We start from the raw sequence: 16,492 nt of genomic DNA on the forward strand, positions 1-16,492 counted from the left end.
GGAATAAGGGCTTAGCCAAACCTTTCATCTCGGATATGCTTTGGTGGGATCTAATGTCTTTGTTTCATTTTATTTTACCTTTTTTTTTTCGAGGGTTCATTCTGGGACGATAAGCCTTGGAAGATAGACATGTGCTGGGATAAAATGAACTATTGTCATGAACTTGATACTAACAGTGCGATTCATCATTGAAAATTTAGATATTCTTTTTGATAGCTGAATGCTACCTCACATAAGACAAAGCATATCAAGGATCTTCTTCATGATCCGATTCGAGCTTCACAGTCTAAAATGAAGCAGCGTCTACGTCTCGAGTCTCTGGCTAGGTATAAGCGCATCGACAAGTACATTTTCAACTTCTCACTACTCGTAAATTATACCTGTCAGATTCTACCACGATATGTAACCCACTGGCACCACCATAGCAATGCCTCAAGTACTGGTTTATGTAGCGAATTATGAACAGATGTTAATGTCTTTGAAAACTTATCCAGTCCATACCTTCTTGTAAAGTACGTTGTAAGCTACCGCGTGGTGAAAATGATCCAATCTATCGAGTTACTATTTCTCTACGTGGGCCTATTCATAATAAAATAATATATCCCCAAGAAATCTTTGAATAAACCAAGAGATGTGGCCAAGGGTTAGGGCATACATAATAAGCTCAAGGATCTTCGTTGCTAATTTACAGTTCCCAACAAGAGGCTCGTACGTCCAGATATAGGCCGGGTCTTAATGGTCTCGACTACACACGAGCCTAATCAAACCACAACATTTAACCAACAGTGGCCACCAACGCGACATTCGTGAATGTAACCCCCCGGCGCCTCAGTAACGATGAAAATCAGAAGCTGTCCATTTTAAGACCACATGCAACTTTTCTCGAAAATTATTTATATATTCATCTGTATGAAAAATCCCGAAAACTTGATATGTGAGGATGTTAGATCCGTAGTGATGAAGGTTCTTTAAAGAATTGTAGTCAATGGGCTTGGAGATGGTCTTTCGGATGCGTCGGTTACACTGCGCCATGTCATTTCTCAGCAATACATGTAATCAAGTGTCCATAGAGGCCACTCTAAGTACTTAAGAGATAGGTGTTGGTCATCGTGCCTAAAATCAGCACAATGCATAGACAATGATATATCACATTCATCTGCAATCTTGAATCCATGACAGGATTCGTCCCCAGGCCTGTTTCAAGTCCCCACAAGGTCAAGTTCACTAGTGTTATTTAGGTGTGTAGGTAGGATCGTTCGCGAATCGAATTAGCTAGTTGTCATTCTACGATTTCAAATTGCATGTTTAATTGGTTAAGACTATGAAATGGTTCTGTCACCAATGCTCAAGCACGACGTACACGGCTTGGCTTATATCTGGATATCCAATACGGCGCATTAGCCCCATTTGTATTTGTGAAACACTCCGCGAAATCATCGCCAACAATCCCCTTGGTTTTGTTTCTCGTTTTGATTCCGCTTGAGTTTCCCCATCGTTCGAGTAGATTAAGATCATGGCATAGGGTCATTGTTCCAGTTACGCAAGGGCGCCMCCAGCCGCAACTCCAATGGCTGAACGTTAGTACCTGACGCTAATGCACACGAGTGTCATCCTTGTCTGCTGTGCTAGAACACAAGGTTGTTATGCTCTGCTCCTACTCGCCCTCATCTGGTTTCTAGTCAGGCGAAAGGAGTTGAAATAGTGTTGGAATGTAACACACACTCCTTACGGGCCGTCCGAAGCAATGCTTGGAATGCGCCACTGTCATTCATTATGCTACGTGACGCGGAACATGCCATGTTTATGCAATCAATTTTTCATCACAACACAGTCTTTCAAGGCTGTATTTTATGTCCATGGTGTCCCAATGGGCTGCTGTTAAGAATCACATATAAATAGGTCCAATCGCCTCTTACTGCCGGTCTCACAATCTTGTAGGTGAACGGGGAACCAGAAGCAAGATCATCAACGACTACAATGGGTTTCAAGACCGGTACTCTAGCTTCTGCCCTGCTCTTACTTGCAGCAAGGGTTTCTGCCCAAACTGCGAATGCAGAAGCAGCATTGGCAACACTTCAAGAGTGGTATAATCCCACGACTGGATTGTGGAATACCGCCGGATGGTGGAATGGTGCCAATGCGATGACAGTCATCGCAGAACTTGCAGCAGTCGACGCGAGCATTGTGCAGGAGGCAACCTCAATTTTTGAGACGACTTTTAATGTTGCACCATCAGCTAATCCTAGTAACGGCGTTGAGAAGAGTGTAGGCACTAATGGGCTTATTCAAACATCATACCCAGCTGGATGGCCTAACGAAACAATCAGTAAACGAGCGACAAAGGATCCTACAGATCCTACAGTTTGGCTGGACGGTGCAAACGATGATGCCGAATGGTGGGGGTTGGCCTGGATTGCTGCGTACGATGTTACCGGAAACGAAACATACTTAACTTTGGCAGAGGGCATTTTCAATGAGATTGTGAGCTTAACTGCTGCCACTCGGTGGCATTCTTTTAGAGGTAATATCAATACTAACTGAATTAACCTTACCATAGGCTGCCGGCTGGGGAACCAATTGTGGAAACGGTGGAATTTACTGGGAGACGACGAACCACTATGTGAACGCCATTGCTAGCGAACTTTTCATTTCACTGGCTGCACATCTTGCCAACCGCGTGCCTGCCAATGCAGCGACTTATATTGCTTGGGCCGAAGAGGCATGGAACTGGTTCGCAAGCACTGGCATGATCAATGCAAATGGCACCATCAATGATGGCTTAACGACCGACTGTGTCAACAACGGACAGGCAGTGTAGGTCCCTCGAGTCACGAGTTAATTTTACAAAGGAGATAAACTTAACGCTTCTGCATAGATGGTCTTACAACCAAGGCGTCATCCTCGGCGGGTTGACTGAGCTTAACAGAATTTCGCCCAATGAGTCATACATCGAATCGGCCAACAGTATTGCCCAAGCAGCCATTGCCGCGCTCGCGGACTCTAACCATGTTATCCATGACTACGCGTGTGAGCCTAGCTGCGAACCCGATGCAACTCAATTCAAAGGAATCTTTATGCGAAACCTACTACTGCTGCAGCGAGCGTCACCAAACGACCTGTACAGCCAGGTCATTGAAGCCTGCGCCGCCAGCATTTGGGCAAACGACCGTGATTCCACGACTGGTGAACTTGGTGTGGACTGGGCAGGACCTTTTGACACCCCCGCTGATGCTTCAACACAAAGCTCGGCGATGGGTGCACTGGTCGCAGCTATTTCTGTCGAGTAAGTCATGAGTGCTGGTCCAAAAATTAGTACTTTTCACAATTGGCAAGCATTCCGATCCGGGGCCGCCTTCTTTCAGCGTCGATGAACAAGTATCGCGCTAGGCTTTCCTGAGGATGCCGGAAACGCGGGGATTGCCTGTTCACACTCTCGTCTGTATATATTATTCAATTTACAAAGGGAAAATTTCTGACCGAGTAAATGATGCTCGTAGTCTGGAAGTCAACATTGAATCAAGAGCCATGAGCATCAGATGTTACAGTAGCAATCTGGACAGAAATTGGGTGGCCATGAGGCTGTTAGAGTGTCTATTCAGGGGCTGTGGCGCTTTTAGACCGTATTTGGGTCCGTCACGCAGCTTCTCCAATGGCCAAAAAATGGGAGTTGTTGGACGGCGTCAAGGAACGTGACCGCAGTACGCTAACCCCATTTGGCTGTTCAGCAGTCAGCAAGTCACGTGCAAAGCCACGGTGTCTGCCAAGAAAAAAGAAGAATAAGCCAGCCCTAACCCTGGTAGAGTCAATATTCACCGCCTATGCTGTCATTAAGTCACGTGCTGATAAGGTTTATCAAAGCGGCAGAATACTTTTGCGATCTTCCGGAACGACGTCAGCTTCGTTCTTCTGGTAACCTCGATGACTCAATTGAAACTGAGTCATGCTGTGAAAAGCTCTTCACTACGATCAAGTCACAGCTAGCACACGTATGGGCATCATATATTCGTCTTATTCCGCTCGTGGATGACAACAGTATTCCAATTTCTCCAACCATCTACCCCACTACGAAGTGGAAAAAACTGCCCTTTCAATTGGGAAAGACATCCTCGCCATTCCACAAGTAGCTTTTATACGACATTTCTACTGCCTAATCATGAACGAAATCAGGTTAATCTCTGGGACGTCCCACCCTGATCTCAGTGCAAAGGTTGCAGACCGGTACGTCCCAGCATGGCATCGGAAAGATTATGCAATTTCGAGCTCAAACCACAATCTTGCTCCCTTTTCTGACTCCCCCTTCTTTTTACCAGGCTTGGTATCGGTCTTACCAATACGCTCTGCCAGCCCTCATCCATTGGTGAAATTAGTGTCAGTATCGGAGAGTCGGTCCGAGGTGATGACGGTACGCATCTTTGACGCAAGGCCGAGCGCTGAGCCACTCTTGCCTAAACCCTGGTTAATGTATCAATGAAGTTTATATTCTTCAATCCACTGCTCCTGGTAACGTCAATGATGGCCTCATGGAGCTGCTCAACCTCATACATGCCTGCCGCACAGCATCAGCGCGCTCAATTACTGCTCTCATTCCCAACTATCCCTATGCACGACAGGATAAGAAGGTATGACAATGATATTGTCGCTTTTATACGAGTGAAATTATATACAATTGTTGCTTATGCAACACTCAGGACAAATCTCGTGCTCCGATCTCTGCGCGGTTGGTGGCAAACATGTTGCAGTCAGCAGGGGCTGTAAGTAGACTCTTGCTAAAAAGAAGAGGCACTCTTTCCTGACCTCTATGTTCCTCCTCAGACCCATGTGATTACCATGGACCTGCACGCATCCCAGATACAAGGATTTTTCAATGTTCCTGTTGATAACCTCTTCGCTGAGCCATGTGTCTTGGACTGGGTGAAGGGGAACCTCGATCCTGATAACTGTGTGATTGTTTCGCCAGATGCGGGCGGCGCAAAACGAGTTGCGAGCTTAGCAGACCGACTAGGGGTTGGTTTCGCCCTTATTCACAAAGAGCGGCCACGACCAAATGTTGTCGGACGCATGATTTTGGTTGGAGACGTTTCTAACCGAACTGCTATCCTCATTGATGACATGGCAGATACATGTGGCACGGTACTTATGATAGAGACACAGGAACGATCGTCAATCCGCTAACACACCTCATAGCTCGCGAAGGCCGCTTCAACACTTGAAGAGCATGGTGCAAGGGACGTATACGCCATTGTCACTCACGGAGTCTTGAGCGGACCGGCAATTGAGACGATTAATAACTCATGCCTTTCGGGCTTAGTGGTGACCAATAGTACGTCCTATCCTTCCCCTCAAAACAAATTTCGCGCATCTTAAATACTTCGAGCATGAGGCTAACCATTTGAATTGCTATCAGCCGTTCCCCGTAAGGATTTCAGACTCATCCATAATACTACGATATTGGACACTAATTATGACCTCGATTTAGTCGGTGACAAAATCGCAAGATGCCCGAAAATTAAGGTGATTGATGTTTCTGGAGTTTTGGCTGAAGTGAGTGTAAACATGCTTCTCCAAGCTATTGAGCAATGATTCCATGTTTGTAATTTCAATACTAACCAGAATCACGATTACCGCAGGCTGTACGGAGAACACACAATGGTGAATCCGTCTCATATCTTTTTAACAACGTCTCATAGCGGCAATTTTCGTGATGGATTACCTGAATTGGACCAACAGATATCCAAAAGTGTTTTCTATTTGTTTATTTTACGTTGAATGCATAATTAGAATGTCTAGACTAATATTATGCGCGAGCTAAATTGATAGAAGGGAGGTAAGGATAGAAAAGCTCTTATGCAAACGCCGCAGGAAACCTTCGGAGTCTTCTATGGAACTTCACGATAACACTCAATTTTATTTATTCGAAATACAAGCCGAGTATGTGTGAGCTTCAGATTGCTTGGATACTACATCATCAAATCCTAGCCAGCAGCTTCTCATTTTGGAAGATTCTGCTTTGTCTCAAATTCAAATGATTATAAACGATCCCAAGTATCTTCATATCAAGTTCTCTCTAGGTTATGTGACTATTATATCATGCTACTTGGGAAGGAAGGGCGACGGACAAAATATGAACCTCCCAGGTGCCGAAGATTTTTAATAGATTTTCTCGTCATTCATTCGTTCATCTTTTGTCAAGTAATAATGGTTATTCTGTGTACGGCTGTAAAACAGAAATGTTGAAGGTTTTTTCGTCAGACAAAGGCACTGGGGCCGGATTTAGTAAACGTGTCTGATCGAAGTGAACGCTGCCATAACGAAGGAACTCAGCGAAAGTTCCAGGCTCAATATCCTTGTCGTGATTATCTTTGTGGTCCCATATATCGGCAAGAAAAGAATCAAGAGCCCCCGGGGGACCATGTGACAGTTTCATCGTTGATGTGTTGGCAAGCAAGTCAAAAACGAAGCCATTGGCTTCCTCATAGAGCTCCGTCTTGTCGGAGTCATCTTTGACATTTTTCTTAGTGCTCAAAAGCTCGAATTGTCTTTTACCGTTCCATGCCGTAAGAAGTTGGAACTTCCATGTTTCGGTCATGGCCGGAAGCATAAAAATATTTTCACGATGGTACTTTGGTCCATCAAACCCATCTACAGGGTCTACAAGCTTTCGTAGACGCTCAAAACACTGAAAGTGGCCCAAATAGTCGGTGAAATCTTCGGGTCCAATTTTCAAGGCACCGGGTAGATTGAGATGGTTGGTTGGCGCGTAGAGGATAGGAAGATGAGTCAGTAATGGATGTTTGTGTAGTCCAGTTTGCTCCGTTCGGCCATCCTTCCATATTTCCATGTATATATCATGCCATCGTTTAATGAATCCATTGCCACGTTTCGCCGCAATGAAACCATTGAGCATGTTCGTTGCTCCAGGATTGATCTCAATAGACATTCCAGCCATCTCATAGGAGTTTGAAGAATCTTCAATGGCATTCCAACAAGTATCATCCAGATGCCTAAATAGCATCATTCCCACGTCCATCCAAACTCCCCCGTACAGATACAAAAGTGGCAAACGCACCATGTCTCCGGAATGTGGTCCGACATTTGGACCTGTCATCGTACCAGCATTGAAAGGTTCTGGCAGCTGTTCAGCTGGTATAAACTTTGAGACGTGCACCGGTGACCCAGGCACTTTGTCCAAGACGCGCACTGTCCACGAAGGTCCTAAGCGTCGAACCCAGTTTATGACATTGCGCTGTGTCCATGGGTGCATTGTATCGAAGCCAGTATTCCAAAAGGCCCATACATTTTTGTCTGAGGATGTCACCTCTTTATAAGATTTAAGTTGCGTGGCAATTTCATCGTCGGACCGTAGGTCGAGCTTCGATCTTGAGATGTACACCAGGCCGGGACCTGGCGAAGAGTCTACTGTCACCTCATTCGACATGTTGTATCGTATCTAAATCACGTAGAGCGTCAAAGTATGTAGAAATATTTAAAGCCAGTGGGTTTTGCACGATTTCAAGTGGTTGTCTTTCTCAAAATGATGGGGTGGAGAATTGCTTGAAGATGAGTCTCAACATCCTAGCCCCTCGAGATCAAATAGGTATACCTAACACGGGTAGCTTCGTATTCAAGCTTTTCATTCACCTAACGAAAATATCCCTGACTACCCAGCCAACTAAGACGTAGATCGAACACAGGCTGGCGAGAATATTCTTGGCCTTAGTCGAAATTTCTTTCGTACTACTACACATTTTATCACAAACATTTGATCCCAATCGTAACATTGAAACCATGATCGGCAAACCTGATCGATTGGCCCTCTGATGGACCGATTGGTTGGTTATACTACTCAGGTGTAACATCTCGCGTTCGCACTTAATGTGACAGTAAGCAATTTCATTGGGGTCAGAATGCAACGTCGGCAGCATGATGCCACGCAAATGCTAAGCACAAGCCTCACTGTCTTGAGCGTTGGCGAAAGGTATCGAATCCTCACCAAAAAACACGTAACAAAATATTTAATGTCTGACTCGAACATTTCCATTCACGATGCAACTCCGTACCTCCGTGGGTCCCATTATCTCTTTCAGCCTAGTACTTGGACTAGTTGAACGACCAATGCACGTATCCCCGCAATATAGAGTAAGTAAGCAACTTAACATCGTTATCTGAACTTAATTAGCTCGCAGCCCCACGTTACGTTACATATAGCTGTGTCAATCTTCAAGAAGTGGCCGATAAGGTAGGAGTCAAAGTGCTCGGAAATTATTCTGTAATTCCGGGGATCTTAGGTATCGTGATGTTATCTAAGTTTTGCTCTTCGACAGAATCAATTAACCGTCTCTACGTTCAGGGAGATTTCGTTATCTCTTGTTCGAGAGTCTAGTCTTAGAACAAAAAGTCAATGAATGCTTGACGCAAGTATTCACAATTTAATCGACAAATCTTGACGGAACCATATCATTCTAACATGGATCTTGAAAATCCCCTAGGGTCAGCCTTTGGTGCCATTACAATAACAACAGTGCTGCTGGCGGGGGTAACAATCTGGTCTTTCCTTTATTCCGGCCCAAAGAAGTTCGACTTTCCCATCTACGGCGCGGAAAATGAAAAACCAGGTAGTTTGATGCAGAAATTTCAACATCAGGCAGACATTATTCTAGTTGATGCTTATAAAAAGGTATTCAAATCAGTTGATACTACGTTGATCGAATCCATCAAAAATTGAAATCAATTTAGTATGAGCTTTATAGCTGACCGATATGCCTTGACAGTTTCAAGGAGGTATTTTCCAGTTGTATACGCCGGATGGCGTTCGATTGTTTCTGCCTCGAAAATATGCGCAAGAACTCAAGGGGTACGATCGAGAAGTGCTGAGTGGCATGAAAGCACTAGCAGATGTGAGTACAAAATGAGAAGATTGATGTAGATGAGTAGAAGGGCTCACATGCAAGTCAGCGCCATTTGGGCCAATATACCACTATCGACCATGAAAGTCCATACATGTTGAATGCCATCAAGCTTGATCTGAACCAAAAATTAGGTATATACACACCAATGACTACATGAGAGATATATAGCGACGAAGCTGAAGGGTTACGAATGCTTAGGACAATTCGTGACTGACGTTCAAAATGAGGTTGCTCACGTTATTGATGCTACATTTCCCGCTTGCAAAGGTAGGCGATCTGCTATTGTCCTGAAACTCTGTATTCATCAGCTAATTAATTACACATTCTTAAGACTGGACACCCGTCAATCTGAACGACTTACTCCTTCGAATCATCTCTCAGGCATCAGCAAGAATCTTTGTCGGTTCGTCCCTAAGCCGCAATAAGGAATGGTTAGATCTGAGCGAAAAATTCGCAACAGATGTCATGATCGGAGGCGAAAAGCTCAAAGCCTGGCGTCCAATCCTTCGTCCAATTGCGCAGTACCTCATTCCTGAAGTTCGGAGAATTCAAGCAGATCATGAGGAAGCATATCAATTGCTGCGACCTGTTCTGGAAGCGAGAGAAAGGGCTGAAGAGAACTTGGGGGATGAACACAAGAAGCCAAATGACATGCTTGAATGGGTCAGAGCCAGAGCTACCAAGAACAACGACAAATCGGTGGACTATCGTGAGCAGGCAAACATCCAATTACTGACAGCAACCGCCGCTATACATACTACCCGACTAGCTACCCTTCACGTCCTATTCGATTTAGCAGCGAGACCGGAGTATATAGATCCTCTCAGAGAGGAGCTACGAGAGGTTCTAGCCGAGACAAATGGTGTTCTGACAAAGCAAACTCTTACCCACCTAAAAAAACTCGATAGTTTTATGAAAGAATCTCAACGACACAATCCTCCATCGTTAGGTGTGTATTATCAGTCTAATAACAACCTTAACCCCGACAAAAAGAAATGTTTCTAACAGTATTACAGCTACGTTCCAGCGCAAAGTTTTAACTCCTATCAAACTATCCAATGGCCTTGAGCTTCCCGCGGGCGTCATTGTACAGTGCAATACAGGTGTTCTTGACGAAGTCCCTGAGAATTGGGGAGATCCACATGCATTCGATGGATTCCGCTTCTACAAGCTTAGAAGCAAGCCTGAAGACGCGCACAAATATCAGTTTCCTAGCATTTCTCTCGAGTCTATGGAATTCGGTCTCGGCAAGGACGCCTGTCCAGGAAGGTTCTTTGCTACGAACCAAATCAAGATCATTCTTGCACACTTGATATTCCACTATGATTTGGCTTTGGAGAATCCTGAGGCTGGACGACCAAAGAATTTTATGTTCGAAGTCAATGTTCTAGCGGACCCAACGGCTAAGCTACTGTTGAAACGAAGGATTTAGTTTAGTTTACCAACGATTCGAGGGAACGCAGTCATTAAGGCCACATTCAAAAAGCCTGGTGAAATCGATAGACTCTTACATAATATACAGCTGATAATCAAAGAATCAAGAGCGATAATAGAACCCGTGAGGGGCATATGCATTTTTTCCAAAGTATTTAGTTACTACTTGAGATTTTTTCACCTACTCACTGTAATCGATTTCGTTCTTATCATATGGTTGTCATTCCTCTATCAGGATGTTACATGACTATGTATATGCTAAATTTGACGGGCTGGAAGCTTAAGTTCCGCTTTGGCAGATTCCGTCCTACAACGGCATTTCGCTCGGTCCGGGTAGGGCTATGGTCGTTCTAGGTGAAATTGACGTACCCTTGTGAGTGTGTTGGCTGAAGTCGAAAGTCGATACGAGCATGACTAAAGCATGGTAGCATAACGCATGATTATTTTTCTTAAATGCTTTGTAATGACGAGACTTCCGAGCCTAGGCCATATCCTGGCCCCAAACACTGCCCCAAATTCTGCAAGTAAGACACCTTTGGGGTCCGTGGTCGGCTAGTCAAGTCTCCTAAACTGGTCAACATAAGACATCAGAGCTTGTATCCACTTATCTTCACCTGTTTGTATCGGACGTTTCGAGAGGGTCCTCATCAAATTGAGGTTTTAACCAGCGGGGTCCTCGGCGGAGATTCGACGATTGAATGGAAAGTGATTTTCAATGTACAATGACCAATGTTAGCTCTTGTACAATATCTAGGACAAGATTCCATAGACATCCATTGGTCCGCGACACTTATTTCCCACACAAGTAGAAAAGTCTAACTTATCAATGAAGCTCCCCCAACAACGATTCCGAGACGTAACCAACGCCAAGCACGTCAGACATGGTAAAATAAGGGAGCTGAGTCGCTACTCTAACAAGAAATACTAGAACGACGAACATAATAGCAAAATTTAATGTAACATGCGAGCACCTAAAATTCAAGCCACCTTGACTCCGTTAGTGTTCACAACGCCTACCTAATGTTCCCCAAAGCCATTTCTCTTGAATTGCGACTACGTAGCAATAACAACAGCACTATGACTTCGTAGTAACTTTTGGTCACTTTATTCATCTTAGTTAATAGCTACAGGCTCAGTAAGGATTTCTTGCTGGTTACATTTGGAGTGGGCCTTATTCGTTAGACCTGATCCCTGTTTTGTCCTCGTACATCTTCCCCATATATTATCATGTCTGAAGCCAAAGAATGCACCTATGAGAATCGTGTTTGTGAATAATTTCTAAAAGCCCTATTTGCCACTATCGAAGACTTGATGTATGTGAGATCAACATGTATATCGACCAAAGAGGCACAGATTTCTATATACTGATCTTTCCAAACTAGGTAATATCAATGATCATTGGATAGTTACATTGGTAATGAACTCGTATAAATTGCTTTAGTGAAGCTACGAAGAATTTGATACAAGCCGATTAAGAAATTCTAACGTATGCTGACTGATGGTACGCCATATTGCAACGGTGAATGGATGGAATGATCGTTTAGATTGCAAAGAGACCCGAGGATCACGTAAACGCGCCATAATGTAGCTGATGATAAGAAATCATAAACTTGGAAGATAAAACCATAAAGCCGACCTAGAATCTGGCTATTCACTCAAAAATCAAGTAACCTCCACTGCTGATCTTGAACCTGTTAATAATCTTACTCCTCAATCTACCGATAAACTATACGACATGGCTCCCGATATTGACAGAGTCACAGGAGGGCTTCCAGTGCAGTCCTCAAAGGTTGCGTCTAATTACACGGTCAAGTCGAGCCCCAAGATAGAGCCTATTTCAGAATCAGAGAAGCGGGAATTGCTTTCGCGTCTTGAGGGAAAGAAACTTCTCGTTCCAGATTTGATATCACTTCTTCCTGGATGGCGATATGGCTTGCATCCAGATGTTGATTCCGTGAATGAGGAGCTCGACGAATGGCTGAAAACGTAATTACCCTTCGATAACCCTTTGTTCATCAATAGATCCCGTAACTGATCCAGGTACACAACAAAGGGTCAAAGTCGAGGAAGTTAAGAAGATCAAACACAGAGCTCGGGGCAATTACACCTGGCTCACCGCAACATATTACTCGGACGCACCCAAGGAGAAGTTACTCCTTTTGTCACAGTTCCTCTATTGGGTTCGTATCTCTAATCATGAACGTGCTACATAATACAGTCAAGTAGACTTTTCTAACAGACATGTATGATAATTGATAGATTTTCTTCTGGGATGATGGTATGGTTCAGTCCTCGTATCGAATATTTTAATCCTTGTCAAATTTCCGGCTTCGCATAACCGAGGATATTCCTACACCATGAACATGTTCTAACATATGACTTTGATCACAGAGATCGATACTGGCGGTGAGCTCACCCAGGATCGACAAGGAACAATCAAGTGCTGTGAAGAGACGAACCAATGTGTTGAAGACTGTCTCGGTCCTAATCCCAACTTCACACCTCCACCCGGGTCCCGTCCTACAGTAGAGATGTTTTACCCTATTTTGGCAGAGTTCCGGCAGTCAATGGGTGCTGGTCAGTTATATCCGTTGCGTGTCTTTTGAAGCGAGACAGTGGATGTTGGCTAACGAAGGCGAAATAGTTTCCATTGAGAGGTTACGCAAAGAGCTTCATGATTATATTAATGGTGTCTCCCGGGAGCAATTTGTTCGACAGAAAGAGACCCTACCGACTCCAGCTGAGCTTTTCAAGATGCGATGCGATGACGTAGGTGTCATTCCTAGTATCACTCAAAACGAGTACGTCAAATCAATAAGTGTAGAGTTGGTGATCAATAAGTTCCACACTAATGGTTTCATGGCAGATATGCAATGGACTTTGAGTTGCCTCAATGGATACACGAACATGAAGCCATGCAAGAAGTTATCAAGGAAGTTACTCGCCTCACTATTTTGTAAGTGATTCGGGAATACTTTGGCATCAGCTGCGGTGACTAATCATGGGCATGACAGAATTAATGATATCCTTTCCTTACAAAAGGAATTCGTAAGTACCAACTGATGCTCTCAGTCATCAAGAAAAGAAAAAGTCTAATCACCATTTGTTGGATAGCGCGTGGGCCAACTCGAGAACATGGTCATTCTCTACATGTACCACGAAGGGCTTACCCTTGAGGAATCGCTCGATGTCATGCTGGATCTGATTCGCGAGCACTACGATCTCTGTACAGCTGCAGAGCAGCGTGTACCCAAGACCGGAGATGCAAAGCTCGATGCTGACGTACAAACATATATTGTCGGTTGTCGTGATCTTGCCATTGGCACAGCTTACTGGAGGTATGTTATGTTCCCGGTCATACCGTGGCGATCCCTATGGTTACGTTGCAAATATCGTGCCGCAGCATACTGACTCGTATGATAGTTACAACTGCGAGAGATACTTCAAGTTTCATCAAGTAAACGAGAAGCGAGAGGTTTTGCTTGACATGTCCTATGTTTGATTGACAAATAGGTTTTTAGTTTCGTTCTTTTGCCATTTGTGGCTTGCACAACGATATATGGTCATACGAACCACGTACTTTAGATCAAATTGACTTTCATACCAGCGTCCAACTTTGGAGACTAATTCACTTGCCTGTCACTACCAATCAAAATAGGATTCTTGTCAAGCTGCGTAGTTCGTCTGATTATTTAGTGGCATGGCGGAGGGCCCAGTCCCTCTTTCTGTGCGGGGTTTGATAATGATTGTGCATGTGAGAGATAAGAAATCATTACTTGTCATGCATAAGACGATTACAACCACGGAGTACATAGCAGCATTTCAACCTCGTGATAACTGTCAGTCTCAACAACGCTCTACTTGACCTAGACAGAATCAGGACCATTGTAACACCTACAATACAAGAAATATTCCCAAAAGTCATCACGGTACTAAACCCGCACGATTCTAATCCTACTATTCAAGATCAAACCGAAAATATGTCTTTATGGGAACAAGAAGCCAAAACCAAAAGAGACAGCGTCAATGCGCTTATTCCCGAAGCCTGGCGTCTTCCGTCTGTACCATCTTCGACCGAGCAAAAGGACGTAACGGACGGATATATTAGACAATTTCTCACTAGCAAAGAGTTCGATATTACAGAGACAGATGCTTGCGGTATTGTCTTGCGCACCGCAAGTGGTGAATGGAAAGCGTATGAGGTTGCAAAAGCATTTTGCCATCGAGCAGCTTTGGCACATCAACTTGTATGAATTATAAATTCGTCCGACTTCCCAATCCGTGCTTGTTTACTGACTGTATGAAAAAAGACTAATTGTCTACACGAGATTTTCTTTGACGCTGCATTGGCCGAGGCTCAAGCTCAGGATGATTACTTTGCAACACACAAGAAGCCGATTGGGCCTCTTCATGGCCTGCCTGTCAGTCTTAAAGACCAGTTTCATGTGAAGGGGGTGGAAACAACTATGGGTTATGTAGGTTGGATGGGCACATTTGAGGGGCATCGAGGCACTGGCAAAGAACTCGTCTTCGAATCAGAGTTGGTGCGCGAACTACGCTCTCTCGGTGCCATTCTGTATTGCAAAACCGCAGTGCCGCATACACTGATGGCCGGAGAGACGGTAAACAATATCATCGGTTATACATGGAGTCCTAAGAACAGGCTCTTGTCGGCAGGCGGCAGTTCGGGCGGTGAAGGTGCACTGATTGGTCTCAAAGGAAGCCCCGTAGGGTTTGGCACCGATATTGGAGGCAGTATCCGGATTCCAGCCGCGTTCAATGGATTATATGGTTTGAGACCGTCTGCTGGACGCTTGCCCTATGAGGGCATGGCAAATAGCATGGATGGACAGAATTCCATTTTGTCTGTTGTCGGTCCTTTAGCGACGAGTGTTGGTTCTCTCAAGTTGCTTGTCAAAAGCTTACTGTCTCAAGAGCCGTGGCTATACGACCCATTAGTTCTCGAACTTCCCTGGAAAAATGCGCCCGATTTGAGTGGAACTCCACTGACATTTGGCATCTTGAAAGATGATGGCGTGGTCAAACCTCATCCTCCAGTTGCGCGTGCTGTGGACATGGTTATCAAAGCTATCAAAAGAGCCGGCCACAAAGTGATTGAATGGAATCCTCCATCTCATACTCAGGGGACACGGTTGGCGGTATGCTCTTCCTCCTACTCAATTCCACGCATGTGGAGGTGACTGACTAGTGAGCAGAATGAAGTCTACGTCTTGGATGGAGGTCATGATGTACATGCAGCGTTTGGGCTATCTGGGGAAATCGTTGCTGATCAGATTGCATCCATGTATGGGAAGGCGCCGTTTGCTGAGAAATCAGCTTCGCATATCGCTGCGATCAACATTGAGAAACGAAACTACCAGAAGAAATACCTGGAATACTGGAATAGTACATCTGAGCTGACTGCTACCGGACGTCCAGTTGACGGATTCATCATGCCGGTGGCAGCAATTGCAGCTGCTAGGCCTAAATTGTACAATTATTACGGTCAGTGTCGCTTCCGCTGTCATTTTTCGATTGCTGATCCGTTATACGGTTACTGACTCAATGGGGCAGGATATTCGAACATCATTAATCTCTTGGATTATGCGGCCTGTACCCTGCCAGTGACAACAGTCGATAAAGATCTTGATCGATTTGAGGCAAACTATGAACCACGGAACAAGCTGGATGAGATTGCTTGGAAAAGCTGTGAGTCAATAGACCCTATATAATCTGCTGATACTGATGACAAATGCTTCTGGTCGTCAGATGACCCTGAAATTTATGACGGGGCACACGTTGGTGTCCAGGTGGTTGCCAGGCGTCTTCAAGAGGAGAAAGTGTTGGCGTTAACCGAGATACTTGCCGGGGCACTTCAATTGTAGTTACATTGTATATGAAGAATAGGATTATAGGCCACGCAGACATAGTAGTGAATCCATCTGAAATAGGCTAGGTCAATGTGCTTGTGAAATGAAGCAGTACGTGTGATACAATCATTGTTCCGAAAACGTAGTCAATTAAAGTGTGGTCGAAATTTGGTCTTGACTCTTTCGTCAATACAAATACAGAAGGTAGAAGTCATGAGAAATGCAAAATAATGGTCGTATGATACATAACTCTTTGTATGGCGTTGGGCAACTGGATGGGCA

At 44.5% G+C, this 16,492-nt stretch overlaps 4 protein-coding genes across 4 annotated transcripts; 3 read left to right on the forward strand and 1 right to left on the reverse strand.

The window, feature by feature from the left end:
* Positions 1 to 1,977: 1,977 nt before the first annotated feature.
* BHQ10_005460 (uncharacterized protein) lies at positions 1,978 to 5,364 on the forward strand (the record flags this gene model as incomplete). The annotated part of the gene is made up of 9 exons (XM_040877939.1): positions 1,978 to 2,481; positions 2,558 to 2,814; positions 2,876 to 3,283; positions 4,168 to 4,218; positions 4,311 to 4,402; positions 4,474 to 4,619; positions 4,689 to 4,751; positions 4,813 to 5,130; positions 5,185 to 5,364. 9 exons carry the CDS (start codon positions 1,978 to 1,980, stop codon positions 5,362 to 5,364), a joined length of 2,019 nt encoding a protein of 672 aa, XP_040733964.1.
* An 835-nt stretch (positions 5,365 to 6,199) lies between these two features.
* Positions 6,200 to 7,435, reverse strand: BHQ10_005461 (uncharacterized protein; the record flags this gene model as incomplete). Its single annotated transcript, XM_040877940.1, has 1 exon — positions 6,200 to 7,435. The coding sequence occupies one exon, from the start codon at positions 7,433 to 7,435 to the stop codon at positions 6,200 to 6,202; it is 1,236 nt and encodes a 411-aa protein (XP_040733965.1).
* Positions 7,436 to 8,464: 1,029 nt separating this feature from the next.
* BHQ10_005462 (uncharacterized protein) lies at positions 8,465 to 10,338 on the forward strand (the record flags this gene model as incomplete). Its single annotated transcript, XM_040877941.1, has 6 exons — positions 8,465 to 8,674; positions 8,769 to 8,894; positions 8,953 to 9,037; positions 9,105 to 9,173; positions 9,238 to 9,855; positions 9,923 to 10,338. 6 exons carry the CDS (start codon positions 8,465 to 8,467, stop codon positions 10,336 to 10,338), a joined length of 1,524 nt encoding a protein of 507 aa, XP_040733966.1.
* Positions 10,339 to 12,075: 1,737 nt separating this feature from the next.
* On the forward strand, positions 12,076 to 16,225 carry BHQ10_005463 (uncharacterized protein; the record flags this gene model as incomplete). The annotated part of the gene is made up of 13 exons (XM_040877942.1): positions 12,076 to 12,326; positions 12,394 to 12,520; positions 12,600 to 12,618; positions 12,732 to 12,917; positions 12,985 to 13,141; positions 13,207 to 13,296; positions 13,355 to 13,388; positions 13,455 to 13,678; positions 14,221 to 14,587; positions 14,651 to 15,499; positions 15,557 to 15,845; positions 15,915 to 16,049; positions 16,110 to 16,225. The coding sequence occupies 13 exons, from the start codon at positions 12,076 to 12,078 to the stop codon at positions 16,223 to 16,225; spliced, it is 2,844 nt and encodes a 947-aa protein (XP_040733967.1).
* Between the last annotated feature and the right edge of the window lie 267 nt (positions 16,226 to 16,492).

This window comes from Talaromyces amestolkiae, assembly GCF_001896365.1.
Source record: "Talaromyces amestolkiae strain CIB chromosome Unknown scaffold9.1, whole genome shotgun sequence".
Classification (NCBI taxonomy): Eukaryota; Fungi; Ascomycota; class Eurotiomycetes; order Eurotiales; family Trichocomaceae; genus Talaromyces; species Talaromyces amestolkiae.